Source organism: Gallinula chloropus (genome assembly GCF_964237585.1).
Source record: "Gallinula chloropus genome assembly, chromosome: 15".
Lineage (NCBI taxonomy): Eukaryota > Metazoa > Chordata > Aves > Gruiformes > Rallidae > Gallinula > Gallinula chloropus.
In genome coordinates, this window is record NC_140100.1 from 16,211,828 (window position 1) to 16,238,407 (window position 26,580).

Here is a 26,580-nt window from a genome sequence, read left to right on the forward strand (position 1 = left end):
TAAAACAGTGTTAGGGGTCAGAGCTGTGCTGACCCTTATGGTACTGGGCACATGTGTAACTTGTACTTGTTTTTAGGTACTGCTTTTTTTTTTCCCAGGGGGCAGTGACACTCATGAGTAACTCTGGCTGGTGATCAGCGCTTTTAAAAACTGTAGTATAAATAGGTATTCAGTCATGGTTTTGGATAGCCTAAAGCCTTAAACAGCTCAGTCTGGGACTACATGTATTTACAATGCCTGACAGACTACAGCATCCCTGCAAGAACCTGCTGTAAATAACCTGCAAAGATACCTAGTGTTTACCAGACATCAGATCCTACTTTTGATCAGGAAACCTGGAGGATGCCTAACACAACAATCACAGAATGGTGTCAAAAGCATCTTCAATGGCATTCCAGTAAATAAAAGCACCTGACTGACAACAGAGGAATGGAGAGATGGTTGAAGCTGAAGTCCACAGGTGCTTCCTGTCCAGCTCAGCAGGGTTTTGCAGAATGAGGGAGGAATGACAAACCAGTGGGGTTTTGCAGAGTAGCAAGTTGTGCACAGCAAAGCTTCTCACAGACAAATCACCACCTACAAGAGCTGAGCCCCCACACTGGTGCTGTCTGGGCCCTGGCAGGTCAGCACGCACAGGGAGGACTGCAGCAACCTGCGGCACAGGAGGAGCACAGAGCTTGAAACCAGGCTGGCAGGGCTGCCCTTTCGCTGCTGCCACACCCTGACCTGGTGCCTACACCCTGATGTATTTCCTACACCTTGACGTATTGCCTATGCCATGACGTGTTGCCTGTGCCGTGACGTATTGCCTACGCTGTGATGTATTGCCTACACCCTGAGGTATTGCCTACACCCTGACGCAGAGGCCGCAGACAGGTCTGAGCCACGCGGTGCCACCGAGCCCCTCGTGCACAGGCTCTGGCAGTGGGGTCCCAGCCTTGCCCAGGCACCCGACGGCACAGCCCCACAGCACACACCAACGGCTCGCACATCTCTGCACGGGGAGCTGAGGTGAGCTGCCAGGGGCTGGAGGAAACTGCTGTAAGGAAGGTCCCAACCCCCTGCAACACAGGTGGTTTTACAAGCACACCCCTGTGCCGTCCTGTCAGTGCAATGAATTGTGAATGAAGACATTGAGATACATGGAAGGAGCTCGGTGACTTACGTGCACAGGATGGACTGGTCTTCTCGGTCTGTGAATAAAGAAAAAAGTCCATTAATTAGGGAAAACGGCCACGTCCTGACAGAAGCACTTCTGTTTATAAGGATTTACATTGAACAGCCTGGACCTTCCAAAACCTGGCAACCCATGATCAGTCAAGAGGACCAGGTTCCCATCTCATTTAATTTGCCCTTCCACTTAAATAAGCATCTCGAATGGAAATATTTTGTACAAAAAAATGAACAAAAGGTGAAGAGTTCAGAAACACGTTTTGTAAATTCCCTCAGAGATGAACTGTAATGAGGACAGCAAAAGGATCAGCCTCTCCTTAAGAAGATTATAACTGAGAATTTCAAACCTGAGACTGAAGGTTTTGCTGTGCTCATGATGGGCTAGCAGCCCACTGGAAACCAGCTCTGCACAGATAAGGCATCGAACCCTAAAATGCTTTAAGCTGGTCATGCACAGCTTTAAATTTTGGAAGCAGAGCAGTGCAAATTCCCAAACAATGTATTCTCTCTATTTCATCTCAAACAGAGAGACAACTTTTACTAAGAGGACAAGCAATGTCCTCCAAGGAGCAAGACAAAGCAAGGTACCTCACAAGAGCATATCAGCAAGTACCTAGAGTATTCTTCAGGCTTTTTACTATGAGCAGAACCATCAAACGCGTTTTTGATCAAAAGGTGGGCCAAAATCTCCATTTCTATTACATCATGAGGCATGCAGGAGGCTTCTGCACAGCTGGGGCCAGGGTTACAGCCCATCTCCACAGCCTTTTTAAAGAAGCTGACCCTTCCTGGAGGACTCTCCTACCCACCCCTCTATGTCCCTGTTAGATGGTATGGGCACTTGTTAGTTTTCTCCTCAGGTTTCCGTAGCATTGAGTTTCCAGGCACCCTCAACACCCCACCAGCCTTCCTAAACCTGCAGCTGACTGGGTTTTTTTTTGGCTTTTCTGGCATTTCTGGGCTTTCTCACCAGACACCTCCAGATCGCTTGTAAGACTCCTACGCCCCCGTGTTCTCGATGGACCAGCCAGCTCTGCTTAATCACAAACAGAATCAGATGGTTTATCACAATGGAGCAGCAGGCTGGCAGCGTTACCATAAAAGGCAAAAACCAGCCCGAATCGGTTGCTGCTGCTTTACATTTGTTGGGAGAGCGCTGCCTGAAGGGGACATTGCAGCTCAGTCCCGCAGGACACAGTAAACAGATGACTTTCCATAGCAGGCTCCTTTCTCAAGTCTTGGGAACTGTGTTTCCCTCCCATACCTCCCAGTAACTACCAGTGTATTTATTTTTCCATCTTTAACTCAAGCTTGAATAAAAATGGCTTGGCAGAAAATAGATAACCTTGGATCTGCAGAAAGCCACAGTGTGTCTTCTCCATCGTGATTTATTGCCAGAGTACTTAGTGAAAGCCCACAAAAGCTTTACACCTCAGCAGACTTCTCATGTTTGCATTGTTTATCACTGTGCTGGTTGCTGCGAGCAGGGAAGATGGCAGAAGGCAGCAGGATTACTCATCCCGGATGGACCCGTGGCTCAGCTCCATCCCTGGAAGCTGGCAGGGCTGCAAGAAGTCATCCACCCACCTCCAGCTCCTCTTGCCTGGCCCGCACTGCCCTCTCCTTGCTGCTGCCCCCAGCCCTCACGTGCCCACGTGCTGCGCCAGGCAGAGCTGACCCACCTTAAAACAAGTCATTATTTATCCTTGTTCCAGCCAGAGATGATGCCTGGGCAGCAACTGTGCTGCATGAGGGACCCAGCAGTCAGGAGGCTCCTCACAACATGCAGCACAGTGTGAGACAGCGTGGCTGTGATTTGTGGAAGGCTTTTGGGTGCTCAGGAGCACTTGTTTCAAGTGGAGATTTTCTCTCTGCCCAGACAGCATCTCTGCTGGTTCCGTGTCCTGAGAGATGTCAGCTCTTCTGCATAGTCAGAGGAAAGTCCCATTATCCCATCCCTGCTAACTGTAGGTAAGGAATGACTTTGATGGGACTTCCCATCCTCCCTTGTGAATACGCTGCCCAAGAGGGTCTCTAAACAGTGGAGCGCAGTGGGTGAGCACAGCTGGTGGGCTGTGCTGGATGCTTGTGCCCAGGGGGGAGAGGATGAGAAGGTGATGGGCTGTGCTCCCAGGCCAAGACCCTGCAAGAGGAGCAGCGATCTGCAGGCACTGGGGCTCAAGTCACCGAAAGGGGAAGGCTCCCTGGGGCAGCTGAACAAGCTGGTGGCTCTTGGCCCAGCAGCCCTGGTCATGAAGCAGCAGAATGTAATTCCTCAGTCTCCTGAGTCTAAGAGATGTTTTACTTTGGCAAGAAGAAACTCTGCAAGTTTCCCTGATAAGGAGCAATACTGAATTTTTACAAGGAAAACATCCAGTGCCCTGGTCCATGTCTGTGAGTCACAAGTGGTGTTTATATTCCATTTGCAAACACACATACAAAAGCCTCTGGAGCTCTTCATGTCTATCTGTGCTGGTGTGTACACAGACACACACACTCATTGCTGATGCCCACCGCATTGATGTGACCACAGCTTGACTCAATAACTAGTTATTTGGAGGTTTGTTTTAGTTTTATGCTCAAAGCATGATACGTTTTTGCAAACCAAAGCACAGCGTTGAACCCAGCTGGGGCCCTCTGCAGAGATGGAGAGCCTCCAAAGCAGCATGTGCAAGTAAATAAGCCAGTAAAGCGTGGGTGTCCTGGGCTTGGGATGTGAGCTCCTGTGGGACCACTCCAGCTGCAGTGCATTGGGAGGGGATGAGGGAAGAGGATTCTCTTAAAGGTTCAATTGATGGGCTACTCCCTCCTCTTTTTTTTCCTACTCAGTCTCCATCCCTCTTTGCTGTCAGGGAAATTTTGCCAAGGGGGCACATGGGTAAGGAGGAGTAAAGCTTCCCAGGTGTTGGTGGGGTCAGGAAATTATTATGAGCACCAAAGAAGTGATCAGAAAGAGGCCTGTGCTTTTGGTGCCTCTTCTCAGCATCCAGGCTGGGAGTCAGGACTGCTGTAGGTGCAGTTACTTATGGTGGCCCAGGACAAGCTAGGTCAGAGGCTGCATGTTAGGCAGGACTGGAGCAGGGGAGAGGCAGAGTGAGGGAGGTCCCTATGCTGCTAGGACCAGGCTCATCTCTGCTGCTGCTGCTGGTTTCACCTTAAGCAGAAGCTCATGTACCACCTGGCCCAGCCAGCTCAGGTTCAGCCTGGGCTGCAGTGTTAGGGGTTTTCTCTTCCCTGCAGGCAGCCTGCAGCCCTTCCCTAGTTGTTTTTCCCTGCCCCATTTGCAGGGACAAGCAGCAGCATCCTGCACAGCTGACTGAGAACAGTGACCTGCTGGTGCCAGGAGCTCCTGGCAGGGCTCCCCTGGCTGCTGCAAGGAGGGTCTGAAGGAGGAAGGCTGCTCTGATGTCAGGGGACAAGCACAGAGTGCCAGAGAGGATCTGGGAGATGGAGTGGGACAAGTTTATGCCAGGTAAGTTTCTTATGACCATGGGTACATCAAAAAAGATATTTACTGCCTCATGTTATTTTAGAAGGGGCTCCTGCCCCTCAGTCCTCCAGCTGTGTCCCAGGCCTGCCTTCATGACTAGCTCTGTGGTCACTGCACGGAGGAGGGCCTGTTTTCAGCACATCTTTTATTCCTCCTTCTCCACTGTGCTGCAGCTCTGCCTTCCAGAGCAGATATGCCACATAAGCCATTGGAAGGAGAAAGGTTGATCCTGGTTATCTGGGCTTAGAGTTGAATTCACTGTTTCAAACACTTGCATCTGAAATGGTGAGATTCTGAAGTCAGGAGCCTAAGTTATAATTAAGTAATTGACTTAAGTAAACCATCTCCAGCAGCCCTAAGGGTTTTGTTATCTGCATTATTTCACAGCATTGCAGTCAGTACATGTGAGTACTTGAGACTTTTTGTGGAGGAAAACCTGTTTGATGCCTTTGATATCAACCTCCGTTGGGGTTGAGGGGGTTTGTATGTGTATATATATTTATATGTATTGGTTGTACCACAATGACAGGGCTTTGGTTGGTGTTCTTGGTCTGCCTGCCTGGGATGATTTAGGCTGCCTGGAAGCCTGGCACAGAGATGCTCTCTCTTTGTTGTGGAGGACTCTGTCTAGCCTAAATCTTGGCTTAGAAATGAGTGAGTCCCTATGATGTGCCAAACGTTGTCACTTCTAGCTAATTCATCAGGCAGGACAAGTACAGGAGTGTGGCAGTCCCTGTGATAACAGTGCTACAGCCAGCAGAAACACCCTGTGATTGCATCTGCATAGCCAGATAAAGCGCGTGGTGCTCGGGAGGGAGAAGTTTCTCCAAAGCAATCACTGTTCTCTGTATGTAGAAAGAAATCAATGCTGGGCACTGATCTAGCTGCTAAACTGGAGTTTTGAGATGCTGTTTATTATTTTCCCCAGTCAGATTTAAACCACACAAGCCTTAAAACCTTAAATCTGTAAGCCCCTGACTGGGAAGCTCTGAGCTTTTGGGCTAAGCTTGCAAAATTGTTGAGCCACAGTTATGACCAGAACTCCTGCGGGATCAGGACCCTGCTGAGGGCATTTACATTTCAGAGCATCTTGTAACACCCTACTTTTCTGGAGCACCAATGGCTGGGGTGTTGGAGCCTGATACACTATAGCTTCCTCGTCCCTGAATCCTGATCTTTCCCTAGCAAACCCCTTTGGTCAGCCAGCAGTGAGTTCTGAAGGGTTTGTTTGCCCCACTGACTGCCTTCCCCTCACTGCTTGTTGCCAGTATTGTGGGAAAGTAGAGCACACCTCAGCTCAGAGCTCCAAAGCACTAAGCTGCATTGGAAGTAGCTCCAAAACATCCTCTGCATTTGCTTTGCTAGGAGAGGGACCGAGAGAGGAGCGAGGCTGCCTGATGCAGCAGCACTAGCAGCTAACTTTGGACCCGTCCCCACTGCTGGGGAGGGAGCGTTTTCCATGCCCGTATTTGCCAAAACTATTTGCGTGCCTGTGAAACCTTCCCACATGCCTCCACACAGATGGGTAAAAGGATTGTTTTTCCTTTTTGAGTCACAGTGTTTGTGGACTGCCATGCCTGCCAAAGAATTCCTCTGAAACTTCTAGAAAGCTCATGTTGCCTCTGTACGAGCTCTTTTCTGGCCATGCTTCCCGCAGGAGCACACAGGGTGTTAGAAGGTGCTGGCTCCTGGGTTCCACAGGGCTGTTCTGAAGGGCTGCAGTGTTGCCTACCTTGCAGCATGCTCCTGTAGGCTGTGTCGGCGATGGCGTAGATGTGGGGTGGCATCTCGTGCCTCTTCTTCCCCTTGTACATGTCGATAATCTTCTCTGAGTAAATGGGCAGCTGTTTGTATGGGTTTATCACCACACAGAAGAGACCTGAATATGTCTGCAAGGGAAACCAAATAAAAACCAGAATTAATACCCCATGCCCAAGGCAGGCATCAGCTGCCTTCACCCAGCAGGATTCTAGAAAGATCTCTCTCCTGTGCCTGCCAGCCATTGCTGCATGCATGTGCATGGGTGCAGTTCCTGAGGGTGCAAATCATCCTTCCTAACAAACCAGCTCCTAGGAAGGGTCACAGAATTGTAGGGGTTGGAAGGGACCTCAGGAGATCACTGAGTCCAATCCCCTGGTGTGAATTTAGCACCCTGTGGAAACTCCGTGCTTTAAGCTGCCACTGCAGCTTCCTGACTTCAGTTATTTTCAGGATGGGGTGAATCACCCTTATCTATCATGATGTAACAGCTGTTAAGACTCTGTAATATTTCTTCATATCTGTATTTTCATATGGAGTGTGTCCTCTGCCTGGGTAGGCATCGTGTTCTGCAAACTGAAATCCTAGGTGAGAAGTTGGGGTTGATGTCAGAAGCAGCTTGTTCAAAGGGTTATGTGAGCAATGTGTAACAGTAAGGACTGACAGAATCCTTGAAAAACTGGACTTCCCCACAGCTGACAGAATGGTCATGCCTTCACTATGTGGCTATTTCTGAGAGAAATTTAGAGAAAAATGTGGTTTCTGTTTGCAGTTTAATTAAGGTATTCATATAAAAATGTACATAAACAAGAGCCTTGGCTACCCATGGATAGGTTTTGTAAGGGCTTTCTTTTGAAAAGCAGAAATAATATCGTGTGGGAACAGATGATGATGAGCCATACATCACAAACAGTTAATGAAAGTCAGCAGTTTGCAGGGGCTTCCCCTTAAAATTCCAAAAATAAGAAATCATTACAATTGCAGGGGTGTTGGGGTATTTAAACTGGCCCGTGGCTGTGAGTTTGAAAGCCAGGCCATAATGAAATGATGTTCATTGACTCAGGCATGGGTGTGTTGGGATTGTGTTTTCCACAGCCCTGCTGAGTGAATGACTGCCCTGCAGCGTGCGGCCGCCTCCCTGCCTTGGTCCCAGGCTGCCCGAGGGTGGCTGAGGCTGCCTTGGCTCCCCATCGGAAGCCGCGGCGCAGGACTGCGCAGCGGCATCTGGGAGGCTTGGCTCTGCGTGCAGGGATTTCCCTTTCCTGACCATAATAGGGAATGGCACCACACGGGCTCAGCGCAGCCCGAGCGCTTTATATGGCATTGGGCAAACATGGCATGAGCATCCATCAGCCTCCAGTGGGGAGGCTGTGTGTTCCATGCAGGGTAGGAGGAGGTCTGGGGTGCTCTGGGTGGCAATGGGGACCTCTCCACCCTTCAGGCTGTGGCTGTGTCGCCATACCTTGGGGTCAGAGCACAAGGGAGCCAAGCTCAAGGTCTTTGCCAGTCCTCCATATCCCCAGGAAAAACACTCCATGGAGAAGGCAGATAATTACTGCCCTGACTGTCACTGACGCTGGGGTTTGGAATGAAACTATGCTCATCCTGTCAAAATGAACTCTAGCACAGCTGGGTATGCCTGAAAAGTGAGGGGTTTATCCCAGAATGACACCAAGGCCTTTAAGGAAAGGGAAGCAAGGCCTCTCTTTCAGTAGAAAGGGATTTGCCCTCTGCACTCGAGGCATTCAGTCTCTTCCTGCCTGGCGTTTGCCCGGCCTGCAGCAGGCAGGGCTGTCTGCACCCCAGTGCCGTACTCTGGAGCGCTGCGTTTGGGGACCAGAGCTGGGTTACTGAGCCAGGGCACAAACCCGAGCTGAGGGAGTTTGGGAATGGCCCTTCTAACAGGCCCGGGACTGACACCATCTCTCGCCTCGGCAAGAACTGCTGCAGGTTGACCAAGACCTCTTGGCTTCACCGGTAGTACTTCTGGGTGTCCGATTTGCAAGGATTTGGGGCAACCAGGCTCTAGTGTGGGATGTTTTGAGGTTCAGCGAGCTGTTTGGGGAAGCAGGTGATTGCAAGGGGAGGTCAGAGTTTCAGTGCCTTAGCTCATCCTCCCTGGGGAATGGTCTGGCAGTGCCAAGTATGGGAGCACCATGATGGTTTTAAGCAGGGTTTAGTTACTGAAAATACTAACAACTTCTTGCAATAGGTCAAAATTGTTTCTCTACAACTGTTAATTTACCACTATCTGAACATCTCATCTCTTGAGAAAGAAAACTTTGTTTCAGATCCACTCCCACCTTTGTCTCTATTAAAAAAATTCTTAGATTTCTAATTGAAATCAAAGTAAAGATACTGGAAATCCTGGACCATCTGTGGAGTATTGCTGAGAACAACCACAAAGAAACAAACCCCACACATTGCATCCCACTGCCCTTCTACTAATTCTCTTTAGGTCCTGCAGGACGTTTTCAGACACGTTCTATTCTAGTAACTAATGCTGCATGTTCTGGTGTAATAGCAGTAGGTCCCTATGTTCACCTGCAAACTGGGATTCCAAGAAACTCAGCGTGGCAAAGGCAGAAGATCTGTCTTCTTTCAGGAATCCCAATGAGGTGCATTTCAGTACATTCCTGAAGGAGTGATGTGGGGCAAAGCTCTTTGAAGTCGTGCACAGCCGTTCAATAGTGCCTTTGGTGTGCCATACATAACCAGCTTATTTTCTGCTTCATTTCCTACCTTCCAATTCCACATTCCTCATATTAACAGTGAGAGCTGTGCTCCTGCTTTTAAACCCTTGTTACCTGAGCACTTTTTCACCTATCAGTGGTGCGTGGTGTGAGCGAAGCTGCCATCGCTGATCAGCGCAGCGAAGGGATCCTCTGTGTAGGCTCCCAGGTACCAGCTAAGTCCCATGGAAACTTTCAGCCTCTCTTAGGGTGCAGTTTGCTAACTGTTGATGCAGACACATTACAGGGGTCTGAGTGTCAAAATACTCTTCTGTTGATGGGCTTGTGTGGGCTGGAACACAGAGTAATCCTGGCCCTGATTCACATGAGCATAGAGACTGTCATTTGTCTTGGCTTCTCTGATCTTGAAGTTGATTGACAAGGGGGGAAACCCCCCTGGTTTTAGTGGGTGCCTGACTTGGATTTAGGAACACCCTGGAGCGTGTGAGTACTCTCATTTGAATTCCAGGGGGTGTATTAATGTATTCAGATGTAAGGTTTCACTGGAGCACCCACCAAGCCAGAACTCACCAGCTGCCTTTCGGTGGGAGCCACGGCTGAGGGAAGGCAGCACGGTTCAGCTTTTCCATAGGTGCTGTTCACCAGTTACTGGAAACTTGTCTGGTTTTACACCAAAGTCCTTCAAAAGTCCCTATTGACTTTTTGAATTTCTTTTTGGCTCAAACAGCTGAGCTGTGGTTCAGCTATCAGAGGGTACTTTCCAGACTAACCGTGTCCTTCCAGAACTGACAAGTTTTGGGGAAGAGACCTGAGTGTGTTTTAGTTTCTCTAAGTAAAGAAGCAGTTATTAAAGAAGCAGGAGAGTCACGGGGAACACAGTGAACTGAACACACTTCTGGTTGGATTAGGATGCTGTTATGAGGGGTTAGTAGCTGCGTGGCAGCATTACAGGCAGGGGCTGTGTCCCTGGCTGTGTGTGGGATCTGCCTGGCTTGTGTTGGGACACCGTAGCATGCAGTGGGAAGTGCTGTGCACACATTTGAGTCTACTCACATAAATTAGACCTGAGAAGTATCTCTCCCTTAGGTTGTGCAGCACTGAAGCTTCATTGAGGCAAGTCAGCTCTGCCATGTCCTCCACCTTGGAGAACTTTGGAGGGTTCATCTTCTGGATGTCATCCTTGCTCAGTGTCACTTTCTTTCCATTTTCTGCCAGTTCAACCGTCACCTCATCCCCTTTCTCTTCCTTGATGCTTGCTGCTTCAAATCCATGTTTCTCTGACGGAATCCAAACCAGTTTCTTTGCTGACCAGTCAGCCTGGGCAAGTGGGTTGTTAATGAAGTTTTTGTCCACAAAGAGGAATTTCTCATCGTCACTGAGAGGTTTTTGAGCCATTTTGACTCAGTAGACACCTGTTGAGGAAGCAAAATATTCTGCTTTAAAGGGAGGCAGATCTGAGATGTCCCAGGCAAAGCACACTTGTCACATCTGCCATGCGCAGAGCTGAAGCACTGCAGGGCCTGTGTCACGTCCTGCACTCAGGGCAGATACTTTTGGGTGCTGGCTGTACTGTGGCATTCCCACCCCTTTGTTACCCTGTCAGAAAGCACCTAAATCTAATGCTTCGGGGCACTAAACCGGATGAGGCTGCCTGGGCTGATCAGAGAGGAAGGCAAGGCCCAGGGGATGTCTGTGCAGCAGCCCAGGCTGCACCCCACTGAACAGCCCCTGGCAGCACTGGCTCTTGCCCCTCACAAAGGTACTTGAGCTCGGATACACACAACACTTCTCATCACCCAAACACTGTTGGGTGCACGCTGAAGTACCAGTGCAAGACCAAAACCTTTAGTGGGAGAACAGCTCCCAGACTGTGTGCCAGAAAGGACAGGAACAAACTTTTCTTGCAGAGGTCTATTTCTAATCACTCTAATGCCATTTCAGCAGGAGAAGAATGAGATTAAGAGAAGGGTAAAACAAAAAAAAAAAAAGGGAAAGAAGTTATCAGTACTGCTGGGGAAGGAGAGGTAATTCAGAGTTAACCCCTTCCCTGGGTTCAGACAGTGGGAGCTGCACCAGGAGGAAGAGAAAAAATGAAACATGCCTGGAAATCGCATCATAGATTCTCTGGCCAGTGATGCTCAGATCGGACTGGCATGTGTCATGCTGCTGCATGTGGATAAAACCACATTGTGCAGTCATGTGCAGATAAAGCAGCCAGCTGTGCTGCTCTGTTGGGGAGAGTGAAGGGGGGGCTCTGGCTACTGTGCACTGGCTGAGAGCTGGGGGGCTCTGGCCACTGTGCCAGCAGTGGGAGAGGGCAGCTTCTGTCCTGCTCTGGACACCAGTGCTGGGGTGTAGTGGCAAGAGCCATGCTGGTGATGCTGGAGCTTCCATAAGCATTCCCTCTGCTCTGTCCCATGGGGGACACAGCATTGAGTGAGGCAAGGAGCAAAGAGGACTTCTGGTGTTTGGGTACTGGTGGGAAAAGATTGGCACTTGTCAGGAGACCTGCGGAGCTGGGGAGGAGCTGCCCTGGGGAGCGGGGCAGTGTGTGTCCCAAAAAAGTGTCTCTGGATAGGGCACGCTCTCTTGTTGCCTTATTGAGAACAAATTCAGTATTTGCAGCACTCAAACAAACATGAATCTTGAGGGAGCTTGGGGAATTGCCTGCTAAAGATGTCAGTGGTCAGCCTGTAAGGATGTTTGTGGAGCCCAGGCTCCGTGGTACGCAGCCAACAGTCACCATGTCCCCCATGAGTCCTGGAGAGCTGTTTGCAAATGTTTGTCCCCAAAGCCTTCCCACAGATTAGTATCTTTTTGCAAGGCCAGGCTGTGTGAGGGGCCTGACAGAGCAGCGGGCATCTTATGGAAGGGGAGACAAAGCTTAAATGCAAAGCTGGGATTTTAGAGGCACCTTAGAGGGTGGGCTGACATCCCCTGCAGTGGCCCAGCTCCTCAGGGTCCCCTGACAGATCTCTTGCCTAAGCACAGCCCATCTGCCCTGAGCACACGTCCCAGAGCCGTGGGCCTGGGCACAGCTGATGGGAAGGTTCACCCAGGTGGTGTGAGGTGCGTGGGGGGCTGAGGGGAAGGGCTGCACCCAACAGCCTGGCTCTGTGCGCGGCTGGGGGCACGCGTGGGCATCGCCGCCGTCATGTCGCCGTGCGGGAGCTCTGCAGGACATGGCCCTTCGCTCGCTCCCAGGGACACTTGGAAGGGAGCCGTGAGAGGAAACTATTTGACCTCTGTGTGGATTAAGGCAGAAAATGTTCCCTGGCTGCCAAGAGGGCTGGTAGAGCCGCACAGCTCCAATAATGGAGATGGTATTCTCTCCGTACGAGCTTTCCAGCTGGCGGCCATGGGGTGAAGCCAGACGGACAGGGAAGCAGAAGGAGCGCAGCTGCATCACTGGGGCGGTAGCCCAAGGAGCAGTGGCTGTTGCCTCCCGCAGCTGTACCAAGGTGCCAGGTGTGTTCCTACCCCCATGCCCCAGCAGCGTGAGGGGAACTGCTGTCACAAGGGAGCCGGAGGTTGTCAGTCTGTCCCCATCCCAGAAGAGAGAGCTATGCAGCCTGATGTGGTGGAAGGGTTGGGTCATGCTGCCCGTGGCTCAGCACTGAGGGACAGCACACCCAGGTCAGTGGGGATTTGGTAGTGCTGTCAGAAACACCAAAAAGTAGCAAGAGAAGTCGCACACTGTCTTTCCAATCAGTTTATCCTGACTATATTACTGCAAAGACCAAGTATAAATATCTCCAGGAAGTGCACTTTAATGGAAAGGTTATTGGCCAAGCTGAATTGCCTCCTGGGTCAGAGCTCAGAGGGACTGCTTTCCTCTGAACAAGAAGATAAGGGACACTTTTCCCTTCCTCTGCAGGACGTGCACGTCAGTATAAAAGCTTATCACAGCCACACAGGGAATAATTACTTAGAACAGGGGACCAGATAGCCAAGTATGAGTCACGCTCAGAAACCAAGTCGGGCTCTCATCAGTGGTGTCTGATGGGACAGCACAGCACTGTCTGACTCTGTGTCGCTGGAGCAGCAGCTGCTCCTGCATACCTTCTCTACATGTTGCTTATCTTTCACTTTTCCAATAGGTAACTGCATTGCTTGAAAAAAAAGGAGAAAATCTAGGGGTGTCTCTGAGTCCTGTGGCTGTGGGTCCGCAGCACAGTTGGCTTTGCCTGGAGCGCCACTGCCAGCCCTTCCTGGCCTTTCACCTCTCCCCAGCAGTCATCAGGACCACCCTAAAATGCAGCGTGGGCTTTTTCATCTGACTGTGGAGGTATCATAGGTGTCATCAGTGCTGGCGTACATTTGGCCAGCCATGGAAGAGGGAAAGGCAGTATTTGGAGAAAGAAGGTTTTCAGTGATTTCACAGGGCTGTTGGGCTTTTGGTTGGTTGGGGTTCTTAATGCGTTCTCCATGTACTGTGGTTAAACTGTCTGCAAGTGCCCTGGTCTCCTCTCAGGTCTGCTCACCTGTTACTGCCAGTTTCTGCCTAACTCCGATTAAACACCTGATAGCTCTTTCAGTACTCCGAGGGAACTGACCCAGGCTGTTCCCTGTGTTATGAGCTGTACAGATTAGAAAAGCAGGGAGAAAAAAACCCCTTCAGCTGCAGCATGTGGAGACAGATTCCCTTTATCTGGAAAAAAACCCCTGGCCGTTTCAAATATCCCCAGAGATCATTCGATTCGGTGCGTCAGACTCTGCCTGTTCATTAGAATTCATAAATAATCTGTATTTTAACTGGAGTTTTCACAAGCTGGAAAGCTATCTCTAGCTCTTGGTTTCTCCTAAAATTAACATGCTTAAAAAGCCAACAGATTTGCAACTAATAAGTCTCCATGAGTTATCAAGAGTCGGGATCCTCTGCATCCATCTCGCTCCCTACCATATATGGCCACGTTCTTCTCAATACTCCCCGGTCCACAAAAATGTCACGATAACAAATTCAAAACAAATACCTTTTAGGGACTAGTGTGTCCATTGCAAATGAGATAATAAAAATCATTGTTTACATCGGAGCCAACACAGCCAGAGGAGCAGTGCCTGCCACAGCGAGTACTAACCGGGGCTCCTCGGTTTGGCCTCTGTGCCAGTGGCCTGGGGGAGCCGTGAACTTGGGAGTTCAGCGAGTCAGCCTGAGCACAGATAGATGGACAGACAGACAGATGGACAGCGAACTGTCAAGTTTGAGTGAAAGGGAAGGCAGGCATGTCTGTAAACTAGTGCATCTTAGAAAAGAGTTTCTCGACACCTATGCATTAGGTAATGCTGAGGGACCTGCTGATTTCCCTTCTATCTGAAGCGTCCCGTGCTGAATGCTGCTGAATGCTGCACACCCCCGCGCCCCAACATTTCTGTGTGTGAGCTGCGCTGTCCGCACTGCCATCTGCTGTCGTCTCTGTGCTCACAGTGTTTGGGAAAAGTTAAAAGAGGTTTGTTGCTTTATTTTCCCTTTAAAAAAGGCACTTTGCTCTTGAAATCGTTCGGATTAGTGAATTATCACATCAGCTTTACTTCAAGTTTCTTCCCAGCACATCACAAGCACACAGATGTAATGCTAGGGCATTTTGGCAAAAATGTTCCCATTTCTTCTTCTAATTTTTAAACCTTTTTCCAGTTTAAAGAACAAGTGACTGACAAACTTATTTCATTTGGTTTGTTTAAACAGCGTGGGAAATGCACCGAGTCCCACTGTTAGCACAGAAAAAGTAGAAATAGTTAAAGAGGAGGAGCAGGTCCAGCTGCCTGGTTCCTCCAGTGCAGGGCAGGTGATGGCAGCGGGTACCTGGCACTGTCCGGCAGCGCTCAGCACCTCGCGGGCTGCGCTGCGGCTGGCTCGGAGCGCAGCCTGTGCTCTGCACCCAGCGGCTGTAAGGCTCGGTGACAGCAGGGCTGGGAGTGAGAGGCTCCAGCATCCCTGCGCACTTCACCGTGCACAGTCTCAAGTGCGCTTCAAAGAGCCCCAGCAGCGAGGCGCAGCTCGGGGTAGAAGCGCTGAGCGTGGCTGATAGGTCTGGTCCTATTCCTAATCCATACGCTACCTGCAGGTAATGCCCTGGATGTGTTTGCAAAGTAGCTAAGCATCAGCTTGCCAGGCTTCCCCATCCCAAAGCACAGCCAGCCCCCAGCCCCAGCCCCGGCCCCAGCAGGGACCCCCGGCCCCGCAGTACTTACAGGCGTCCGATTAGGGGAGCAGAGAGTGAATTGGAGAGTCGGAACCTGTACAGCCACCAGCCGGGACAGTCCAAGTCCTCACCGCCTTTGCAGCCTCCCTATATAGAGGAGGAGAATCTTGTCAGTGGGGAGGGGCCCTGGAAACCACGTCCTGATGGAAAATCCTCTTGGTACCTAGGTTAAAAAAGAGAACATGAGCCAAGGACATCATTCCCAGCAGGGCCCAGCCCCAGGCTGCTGCCCTGGCCCCCAGCCGCTCTCTGGGGGTGTGAGCTGCCCCTGGCTTTTGGAAGAGCAGGGAAGGGGTGCCCCTAACTCACACGGGTGCCCCTGACTCACTAGCCCTGGGGTTTTGCTGTTTCCTCCTGTGTGAAACAGTTTGGCTAAGTGAATGGATCTTTAACTCCCTCCTGCCTTGGCAGCATCCTCTTGGCCCCCCACCCAGGAGAAGGATGAAGGACAGGCCGTAGTCCTGCGGGGTATGGGAGGTCTCCCACCCTGTCAGTGCCATTTCTGGGAGCTAAGTCCCTGCCTCAGGGGCTGCTGGGGAGAGGAGGGTTATTCCTAACACAGCGGGGATGCGGGGGTGGAGGGCACACTGGGTCTCCTTGTGCTTATGTGACTTTTGGAGCTCAGGGCTGGTTTCAGCCCCCTTTGCCCCTGGGGAACATGAGGGTCATTTCCCACCTCCCCTGTGGATTTGCCAATGTTTCTCTTGTGATTCGGTGCACAGCTCAGTTCCTGAGAACGGACTGTAAATAGTTTTTCATATATATAAGAAATACCTCCCTCTGTCCGTAAAAGGAAGAGGAGAAGTGATAAATAGCTGAGGGGCAACAGTCCCCAGGATGTGGTGGAAAGAACGGGCGGCCGGCACCGTGTGCCGGGGGGGAGAGGAGGACAGAGCGCTGGGAGCCAGACCCACAGGGTTAGGGAGTGATCTGGTCCTCATCAAACCTTCCTCACACCCCCCAAACCTCCTGTCCCTGGCTGTCCCCCTCCTTCCCCTGCCAGTGGCCAACAGCCTTGTGCAGTAAGACCTGTGGATGGAGACATCCCAAAAAGGGAAAGCTAGGATCCTCTAGGAATTCCCATCAACGTGCCAGATGCAAAATACCGAAACAACCCCCTCTCAGCAACAGACTAAATATGGTGTATACCCAAAGGATCAGAGCACAGTCCTGGGTGAAATAATTTCTCTTGACATCAACAACCCTGTCTTCTCTGGAAAAAAAGCCCTCCTGCAGAAGATGGATGAGGCTCATATTGATCTCTACATCCTAAACAAATACCTGTGGGGGTGGCTGGGCTGAAACCCCTGGTCCAAGTACCAGTGCTCGCAGTACGACAGACCTGTGGACCCTTCTTCTGGCCCTGGCCACCGGTGAACAAATCTGGGGGCAGAGCATTGGGGTTTCTTCCCCACAACATTTCAAAGTGCCGGGAATGGGCCGGGGTCCAGCTGGAGAAGGTGAGATTTGCCACCCTGCTGCCTGGTCCTGGGGAGACAGGGGGGACAGCCTGTCCTCCTGCACCAGGGGTCAGTGTCCCTGGCGTGGAGGTGGGGGCTGCTGCGCAGCGGAGCAAAGCTCTCGCAGCATCCGAAGGGCTGCAGTGTCATATCAGACTTGTGCACGTGTGACTGTGCTGGAGCAAAGCCAAGGGCACCAATTGCCAGGCCATTGCTCCAAGAAACTTGCCCTTGTTCGCAGAAAGCTCCTCACTGCCTAGTTTGTGCATTTACTCAGCTTTTGTGGTTTCTTGGTTGCAAACTTGGCTTTTAAATAGGGTAGAATGAATAGAAGATACTGAAATGCGAGGGGGGCCTCTGAAAAGTGGGGTTATTTCAGCATTCTGCAAAGTTACCCGAAGAAGTTCCTTTGAGACCCACGGAGCAGTTTGATGAAACCAGGCACATTTTAATAGTCACTTAAAAAGGAGTGGAAATTATTCCGGCTGGTTTGCAACCGGCGCTGCCGAGCAGCGTGTCGAGCTGGAGCAGCAGCGGAGCCTCATCTGTATTGTGACGTGAGGGCTGGAAAGTCTCAAAAATATTACTGCTGGGACCGAAAGAGCTGCACCCTGGAGCCAGGAGGGGTAGGACCCAAGGAGTGCAAGCGTGGCTTCCAGCCTTCCCTGGAAGTCAGTGTAGGAATATCCCAATGTGATATCTCGGCTGGACTTGCTGAAACATTGTGGCATTTTTTCAAACCAAAAGTTGCCTCCAAATGAAAGCTGTGCATTCCCAGCAGACAATGCCTTTATAGCAACAAATAAGTGTTTGTTAATGATGCCCTCCCCTCAGTTTGTTTATTTGTTTATATTAATTTTCTAGAAAAAAAAATGAGTGGCCTGCTCTTAAAAGATCTCCTGGCTGGATCTGTGCTGTAAATACTGTACTGGGGGGAAAAAAAGAGGGCTTGAGGAGGAAAGAAGTGAACTGGCCACTGCCTTACCATGGTGTAAGCAAGTTTTTTTGGGTTTTAAATGTCTTTACAGAAGTTAAATCAACCATGATTCCCTAAGCTGACATGTGTGATGGGAACAGAGTGTTGTACCGGTGCGTTACCACTGTGCTGAGCTCGCTCCTGCACCAGGAGGGACAGTCTGCATCCATCCATCACTGGCAGAGGCCGACCAGGTAGGAGGTAGGACAGTTGCCAGGTGCTTAGTGCCAAGCCCTGCGCCCAGTGCTGGCAGCACAGTCCAGTCCCAGTCAGGGCAATGCCAGCTGGGATGGAAAGGGTGCCTTTGCAAGTGTGAACAAGGCCTTGGGGGGTTCGTTTTCTGAACAGAATCACCCCATGATAATCACTCCTCCGGAAAACTGATCAACTGACACTGAGATTTGGCTTGATATGAGGGGTGCTCAGGAAGGAAAGCGTAACTGACTCCCTGGAGTGCCTTGATAAACAGCTTAGAAAAAAAACTTCCCTGAATTAGACAGAAACCAATACCTCTGAAGGAGCACTGACACTGTGGGGTCTGTCAAGGGTTCCCTCTGATTTCAGGGCAGAGCAAAAATTTAGTTTGAAAGAATTCATTTTTTGTTTATACTTGTGGGTTAAGTTCTTCCACAGTGCTTTCCAGATCTGATATCCACACCACCCACTGGCTCCCCGTCACCTTCGCTGGCGATAGCACACTCCGACAAAGAACAGCCTCTTCTCAGGCAGTTGCCCTGTAACAGTCTCAGTGTCCTAGCTCCAGGACAATTCAGGAATGCATGTGGAGAAGCCCCAGACCTCTACGTGCTTCCATCTTTTGTCATTCTGTGATGTCAGGAGAAGGGACGAGGCAGTTAATGCAAGAGATCGCAGTCAGTAATTAAGCTAGATGGAGAAATTATTTGGGCGTGCTCACTGAGGTGGCAATTCCATCTGAAACCTCTGGCTCTGGGGATGCGAATTATCCAAATACTGACCTCGCTTGCGCTTTGAAGGAATGATTTTTGGGAAGTGCAGCCATGTTGCCTGGGCTGTGCAGCTCCTCTCCATCTGTTAACAAGTATGGCAGCTTGGCATGCACAGGGCTCACGTTTTGAAAGCTGCTCTTGTACTTCATGTTCTGTCAGGACAAATGTGGGGCCATTAATCATGTGAGTAGGTCAGTACGTTTTTACAGACTTATTTTAAAGCTTTGTTGTACAAGCATCGGTGGAAGTGCACTTTGATTTTTCCTTTGCTTGTACAGTGACTTGACCACACTACAAATCCATTTCCCAGGAGCTCTGTGGTGCCAGGGCAGCTCCTGTGCAATGCACGGTGGGAGGACAGAAGGCAGACGCAGTGGCTTTGGGTAGGCAGAAGGACTTGGAAACATTAAAGGTTGGAGCTTCTGCTTTTCCCAGAGTCTTTTTCCTTGCTCTAGAAAAGACAATTCACATTCCAACTACATGTCACTATTTGCCCCACTGGCCTGTAGTGAAGTGGGGGTGCTGCACCACCCCTATGGAACACCCCAGTTCAAAGCCCAGGGCTCGTTTGCAGCTTACCAAGGGGGCACTTTCAGCTCACTCCAAAGTGAAGGTGATTTGCCGGTTCCGTTTCTCTGCTCTACTCTCAGACAGAGGCCTGGAGGGAGGTGAGTGGTTCTGAGTGTCAGTATTAACAAGGCAGAATCCTGTGGGGGTGGGTGGCACCCAGCAGCTCCTCACTCAGCTGAGGAGCTGAGCCCAGTGGCGCTGGGAACAGTAACATCTCTCAGTGGTCCTGTGGTGTAGGGCTGACAGTTGGGCTCGATGACCTGCAAGGCTTCTTCCAACCTTGATGATTCTGTGATTCTATGTGTTTTGTTAGAACACAAGTAGAGAAGAACAGCTACTGTGTTGTGTTCTGAGGTACCCCATCAGTTTGGCTTTTAAAGGGTATTACCATTTCACAACATGTAAACACCTCACTAAAAAAAGGCCTGAGAATCAGTAATCTATCGCCAGCTTTATTTTTAGTTTTGCCTGACTTTGAGTTTCCCATCATTTGGGAAAAAAACACAAGTCCCTCTCCCTCCCATGCACTCAGTACTACACCATTCAATTTATAGCAACTCCAGCTGGAAGAGACTTGCCCTCGTTTGTTTGTTGGCATGAAGATAAATATAGTCCTAAATTTCTGGTGAATTAAACCAACTATTCCACTAAAGCACTTTAATTTTCTGTTCAAATCCATGTTCCCATACTTAGCCAAAAGTGGCAGCTTCTTCTCCCAGAATGATTAAAATCTTCCAAAATACCACTCAGAATAAAACTGAAACATTTTATTCAAACACCACAGGGAAGACACAGAGACACATCACACGGTAAGGAAAGTGCACAAGTTCTAAGTGATCTGATGAATTCTTGTAACTTACAGCCGGTACTTTTTTGGCCCAATTCCAGACACAGGCTCCCCTACCCTGACTCCACACACAGTTTCCCTTCCATCAGCACTGGAGGAAGAGCCTTTGCTCATCGTTTTTTCACTGACAGTAAGGATGATGCCGTCCTCCTGTCTCATGGGTGGATCTACAAGTCATAACAGTCCCACTGGACATACTGGGGGAACTTAGGCAGAGAATTTCCTGAATTTACTCTTGGAGAACTTCACAGGAGAAATTAGCAGATAAACAACATCATCTGTTCATACTTTGTAAAACAAGGGGCTCTTCGATGCTCGTGCCAGCCAGTCTTCCTGGTTCTGGAATTCTATCTGCAACTGAAACACAGACATAAATATCCTCACACAGCTGGAGATCCAAAGGTATAAGCATTATTTTCTGCTATGAGCACTTGGATTCAGAGTACTTTCACAGGGAACTCAAGCAATATAACAAATATCTTTTTCCACACGACTGCCTAAGAGCTCTGTGTTACTAAGGGTTAGGTTTCACACAGCTTCAGCTCAGCAACTGTGACTGAGCTAACAGAAACACCCAATTCCCTGCGTTTCACTGGGATTCCCGGTCTGTATATCAGTTTATTGGACAATTCATTCAACTAAGTAAGCAAGCTAGTTTCTAATATGAAAAGCAAGCTAGATGTAAGGTTGGAGTTTGTGAAAGGACTTGATTACCCCCATCTGCTGCTTAATTCAACAGTTAGGTAACTGGTATTTTACACCCACTGCCTTTAGGTCTCCACTGACATATTCTACAAACACATTTCAGACTACAGTTGCTTAAAGGTCAAAAGCCTTATAACTGTTATATTTTTGCTCAGTTAAAAAAACAATGTGCTGTCATATTTTACTATTAATCCTGACTTTTGTAACTAACTCCAAACAATGATATACCCATGTGAAATTGTTTTGGAGTCAGCAGGGCAGGGTGACCCCACAGAGTCCATTTCAGATCGTAGGTACAGTTATACTTTAAAACCAATTCCTTTACACACTGAATCTGTTTTTAAAAATGGAGAAATTTCTGACAGGCATAATTCTTTCCCAACAAAGAGATCATTTACAGCAGATTTGGTATTGGAATTTTATTTCTTCAGCCCCCTCTTCTGGCAGAAGGGAAACAACATTGTCTCAATGAATTAACTGTTAGTGTTCAGCTCTTCCTGCAGTTTTTATATGCCAGGAATATCTCAGGCCTCCTATTTTTTCAGATTTTTGGACACCAAAGAAGTAGTTCATAGTACTAACACAACAGTACTAAATTCTCACAGTAGAAACTGCTCTGCCAAGCAGACTCTCTGAAGAAAAAACTGGACCAATGATGCCTTTCATTCTGTAGTTTAGGCAGTATGAACTGGAACCAGTTGAAAAGCAGACCAGAAAGGGAAAATAAGATTTAACTGTGTTCTACTACAGGGCAACGAACTCAGAGCTCAGGCATTGCAGTCAATGGGATGTGAACTGTGTCCTCAGAGGTCTGTGCCCACCTGTGAAACTGGCAGCTGAAGAGTTAAGAACTTTCTATAGGAATTAGGTAAGTTAGTACAAATAAGAAAGGAGAGACACGCCCCTATTTAACATACTTCACTGAGAATTTAGGTTACATTCTTGTATTAAACTGCCAGTGCAGTATGACTGTCTCTAGCTGACCCATTCCAGGTGTGTAGCAGTAGAGGGGAGTACAATGGTAAGGCGATTTGGTGGGGGACTTTTCTGGAGCTGAGAATTGGGGTATTAGTGTTTTCTGGTCTTTACCAGTAACTGCAGAGCAGGAAAATAGTAAGAATAGCACAGCTGTCCACTTGAAGTCTTATGTTTTTCACAGTCCAAATGCCTCAGGAGACTAAAGCTAAAAAATTAGGGTTTTCCCCCTCCTCTCTAGTAACTAACCAGGTGACAAGAGCTTCACAGCACCTTGCACTGCTGAGAAATTAGATCAATTTGGTTGTCTGCAATTTTTAAAATGTCTGGTTTATAAATAGGAGACGTTTGCATATAAGAGGTAAGTTCTACTACTGGCATGTCTGAAGGCCAGTGAGGCACATCCGAGGGCCGTCGGACTTGAGTGCTGCACCATTAGCACACTGGCAGAGCAGCAGGCCTGAGAGCAGCTGGTGCAAGCTGGTCACCCACTTGAAGAAAGGCTCATGTGAGGGCTGTTCTAGACATCGTGGGTGGCTCTTTCTTGAGCTGGATCAAGTCAGACCTTCCTCAAGTGAATAATACATGACTAACAAGCACGGTCAGGTCACAGAGTGTGTTTTGCAGGCATAAGCACCCTTCTGGTGCAGAATTTTTGTTACAGAAGAGAGGTTGGTTCAGAGCATTCCTGGCAGGAGATACTCTGTGTCTGTCTGTGCTTCTGCCGTCAGAAGCACAGGTACTGCACAGAAAATCTAGTCACAAGTAAAACCTCTGCAAAACCAGCCCCATACCCACACCCACCTTTATGGTTTCTCTCAGCAGGTAGTTTGCCAAGGTTTTGCTTTGGATAATTCAGCAAAGACACTTTTGGAAGGATATTCTGGGTACTTTCTTCTTTACCACCACGTAAGAAATGAGAGATAATTCCATACAAGAGAGGTCTGCTTAAGAGAGAAAGAACAGAAGCCATCTGTGAAGCCTGTGTAATAATGAGCATTAAGAAAACCCACCCTTTCCTCAGACCTTCTTAGACCTCGATGCTCACTTCTAGAATATGTACAGATGTCTTTAATTATTTAGAGTGCATGATGCCAATGTTGTTAAGATATTATGCTAGATAAAAAAGCACATATGTAAGTACACCCTGAACACCACCACTCTCAACCACGCTCAGGGTACCCTGTCGATTCAGAACGGGAGCATGCTTAGCAGAATGCAGGAGGTCTCTCTGGCACAACAAAGGGTCAGACTTCAACAGGCTACAGCCCAGGACTCCACTCACAGCCCAAACCTGCTGCTCCCTAAGCACCTGACAGATTCTGACAGCACAAGCTACAGAGAACACTGGGCATGTTCTAACCTGCTTCTGTACCCTAGCTCATTAATGCAGTCGTATCAGAGCACTGTGGCTTTGCATCTCATCTCAGAGTACAATCATCTTTTTATTGCTCTACAAAGGACCTCACTGCTATGCAAAGTGCATATCTGTTTTGTACTTCTGGTAACAGGCCTGGGCTGTGGGCTACAAGCACGCTGTCTGGAGAATGCTGTGGAGTTGGCAGAATTAAATGTTAAGTTTTGAGTATGTTTGAAAGCAGAGCCAGGTTTGACATCGTGAGTTTGAATCCAGCATGTCAGAGCAGTCATGTGCTCCAGTCACACTGCAATAGGGGAGAATACTTATGTGATTTATAATAACACTAAAGAGAGAAATATAGACAGAACAGAATATCCTGTGCATTCCAAAATCACTCCTTACACTGATTTTGCGGTTGCGTCTTCAACTATGTTCAGCTCTCTGGCAAGAAACTGTCTGTCCAAGGGCACGGCAGGCTGGCCAGACTCTGGAAAAGACATTTCCCCAAAATTCTTAAGGCTGGTAAGAAAAAATATCACATGCTAACTTTTAAAGAGCGCTCAGGAGACTTCAAAAGAGGACGGGAGCACACACCTCCTTTCAGACTATCAATATCTAACAGTACATTGTAATTAGAGAACTCCTTTAAACATTAGTGCTTCACACGCATTATCATTTACAACACCATTATCACAATTTTTGTCTCCACTCTAAAGGAAAACAGTAAAGAAGTCTTACAATGTAAAGATAAGCCAATCAGGCCAATGACCTTCTCTAAAGAAATGCTGTTATCAAGTAGATAATACAGTTTAACGACTATACAGACTGCCTCTGTTTCCGCTTCTTGAACTTCAAATTTCAAATACAAGCCAGCAATAGCTGCAAAAATAAGGAAGTGCTGCACCACATGAATTACATCTGCCATTTAGATGTTGTGGTCTCAAAGTACCTCAAATACTGCTATGTTAGCACAGCCAGCAACAGCAATGCTTAACCACAGCTGTTCAAAGGAAAAAGAGGACCTTATGTTCCTTTGTTATTTAAGCTGAGGACATCTAACTGTGTTTCTGACACAGCTTATATGCATGAATTGGCAGAACTGCTGTAATTGGGACTATCCACTGCTTTATGTGTTATGTATTACTTTCTTCATTTCTAATTTACATGTTTTGTTTTACCCAAATACCAATGAGATGAAAATGTAATATATGCTTCAAAAACATTGCTAGCCACTTTCCAAAACAAAAGCTGACATTTCAAGAAAGATATTTTGATTTTGCAGGCTGGGAGCAAGCTTTCTTGCTCTTGTATCAGCTACTGTCAAAGCATTTACGTCAAGGATAAGGTGCAGAGAGTATATTTTCTTGAAAACTAATGGTATGACCTAGCTTAGTGCTACCAATAAAGCTGTGGAGACAGTTTTTGTATCTCACTTATTTCCAAGGGAAGGCAAGATTGTGCAGCTTAGTCCCTCTTACTAATTTCATGGCATCAGTGGAATTGCTCAACCAAAGAGCAGATGTCTATTAATACAGTGACGAGAACAAAAATTCCTCCCCAATACCTGCAGTTAAAACAGATGCCGTGTATTTATATTTGTTATATTCCAGGTATTCACGAATTAGTTCGTTGATTAAGAGGTTTTCATGAGACAGGGGTGGCCGTGGTTCACTTTGATCATCCAATGCATTAAAAACTTCAGCTCTGATCCTCGCTTTTATTTGTCCAAGAGCACCTCTCTTTTCCAGCGTGTCCCTTAAAACTATTACCACAAAGAGATCAGTTAATATAAAGACAAGTGCATGCAAACATGAAGCCAAATGCATTCAAATGGCATTTATTATCCACAGTACAAACACAATTTCAGCATCTGCACGGTGAAATAAAGGTCCCTGTGCACATGCCAGCAGGTAACAACAGGAGGAATCCGGATAAAAATGAGCCCTTCAAAGAAGCCACCATTATATTTGGTTTATCAGCGAGCATGGGTCTAAGTGATTTCAGAAGTGGGGTGTTATGGGCTAAGCTGCTGTCACCCCCTGAAACCCAGGCCGGGGTGTGAGGGCCGTGCCTGTGAGGAGACTGAGGACCCCTTCTCCCAGACCGGGGTGGGTGAGAGGGCCATGGTTATGAAGAGGCTCGGGATCCCCTCTCTCGGGCCGGGATAGGCGGACAGTCCCTGTGAGGAGGTTCAGGACCCCCCCTCCCGGGCCGAGGTGAGTGAGACGACCGCGCCTGTGAGGCCCGGGGCCCCTTCTCCCGCGGGTCCCCAGCGGCGGGGTGAGGAGCCAGCAGCCCGCCTTAGCGCCTGGGGCGACTACAAGACCCAGGCAGACGAGGCTGCCCACCCTTTCGGTGACCCGAGGCGCCTCCCCCCTGAGCTTCCCACCGCCCCGAACCTGCTTTCAGCTCCGCCACCGTCGCCATGGCCCAACAGCCGCGCCAGAGGCCCGGATGCCCAACCACCCGGCAGCGGGCGGCCACTGCGCAGGCGCGGCGCGGGGAGGCGGGAGCGGGCGCTGAGCTGGCCCCGCCTCTCGGCGCCCGCCCGCCAATCGGCAGCGCGGGCGGGTGGGGCGGGCGGTTCGAGTGGGCGCGGCGCGGTGCTGCGCGCTCTGCGGCTGGGGTCGCGCGCTGCCTGAGGCGGGAGCGGAGCCTGGGTGCTGAGGGACGGGACAGGACAGGGCAGGGCGGGCTGAGCTCTACGTTCGTGTGTACCTCCCCTGTCCGTCCGCGCCCCCCCAGTCCCCGGAGCGTCTCCCTGTCTCTAGCGTGCCCGCTGGCAAGGCCAGGCCGGGGTGAAGCCGAGAGCGGTGCCTACGCGTTGCGTGCGGGGCGCCTGTTCGGCGTGGTGCCGGTGCCGCGGCCCAGCCCCGTCCCGAAGCCGTGGCAGGGCGGGCGGCCCCTCGGCTTACCGCGCCGTTTCCCCTTTGGGGTTTTCAGAGGCTTCCAGTGTGCTCTGCTTATCGATAAAGAATAAAAAGGGAGAGCGAGCGCGGTTTTCCCTGCCGCCCAGCACAGCTCGGCGCTGCGTCCCCGGGCCGCCAGCTCGTAATGAACGCGACCTGCCAAAGATGAGCAGCTAATTAGCAGGCCTTGCCAAAATGTAACCCTGCGCTGGGCGCTTCGCAGGCCTGCGAGGATCCCCGGAGTGTCTGAGGCATGCGTGCGTGCTCCGTGATGCTGGGATGAGTCGGCTGTGTTTATGTTGTGAGCCAGTCAGTGTTTCCCAAAGGAAACGCAGCCAGGGGGGGATTCGTCACGGTCTAAGCGGAGCAGCCTGCTTGGGCTTGAAGGGAAACGTGAGTCTTCTCAAGCAGCAAGCCACCTATGGCCTTGGAAGTGTGTGTGTGTGGGGGGTGTTTGGATTCTTTTTGGCTTGTTTTTTTAACAAAAACCTCTCAA

General features: G+C 49.5%; 2 protein-coding genes across 3 annotated transcripts; both read right to left on the reverse strand.

Moving 5' to 3' along the window:
* Positions 1–1,161: 1,161 nt before the first annotated feature.
* On the reverse strand, positions 1,162–10,509 carry LOC311197471 (myosin-11-like; the record flags this gene model as incomplete). Its single annotated transcript, XM_084271236.1, has 3 exons — positions 1,162–1,193; positions 6,396–6,552; positions 10,168–10,509. 3 exons carry the CDS (start codon positions 10,507–10,509, stop codon positions 1,162–1,164), a joined length of 531 nt encoding a protein of 176 aa, XP_084127362.1.
* Positions 10,510–20,034: 9,525 nt separating this feature from the next.
* Positions 20,035–25,647, reverse strand: CEP20 (centrosomal protein 20). Of its 2 annotated transcripts, none has more exons than XM_084271002.1 (5): positions 25,575–25,647; positions 24,740–24,937; positions 23,578–23,662; positions 22,620–22,759; positions 20,035–20,492 (listed from the first exon to the last, which is right to left on the reverse strand). In XM_084271002.1, exons 1-5 carry the CDS (start codon positions 25,600–25,602, stop codon positions 20,410–20,412), a joined length of 534 nt encoding a protein of 177 aa, XP_084127128.1. In that variant the 5' UTR covers positions 25,603–25,647; the 3' UTR covers positions 20,035–20,409. The 2 variants fall into 2 exon arrangements, with proteins under 2 accessions (XP_084127128.1, XP_084127127.1); XM_084271001.1 differs by having other exon boundaries at positions 22,620–22,762.
* Positions 25,648–26,580: the final 933 nt, after the last annotated feature.

Bases quoted from the DNA above. Each gene is read 5' to 3' on its own strand.
- CEP20 (XM_084271001.1), bottom strand. From the start codon at position 25,602: ATGGCGACGGTGGCGGAGCTGAAAGCAG. The intron at 24,938-25,574 runs GTTCGGGGCGGT...TTGTGGTAATAG, and splicing joins GGTGGCGGAGCTGAAAGCAG to TTTTAAGGGACACGCTGGAA. The intron at 20,493-22,619 runs GTGGGTGTGGGT...TCTGTGTTTCAG, and splicing joins TGCTGAGAGAAACCATAAAG to TTGCAGATAGAATTCCAGAA.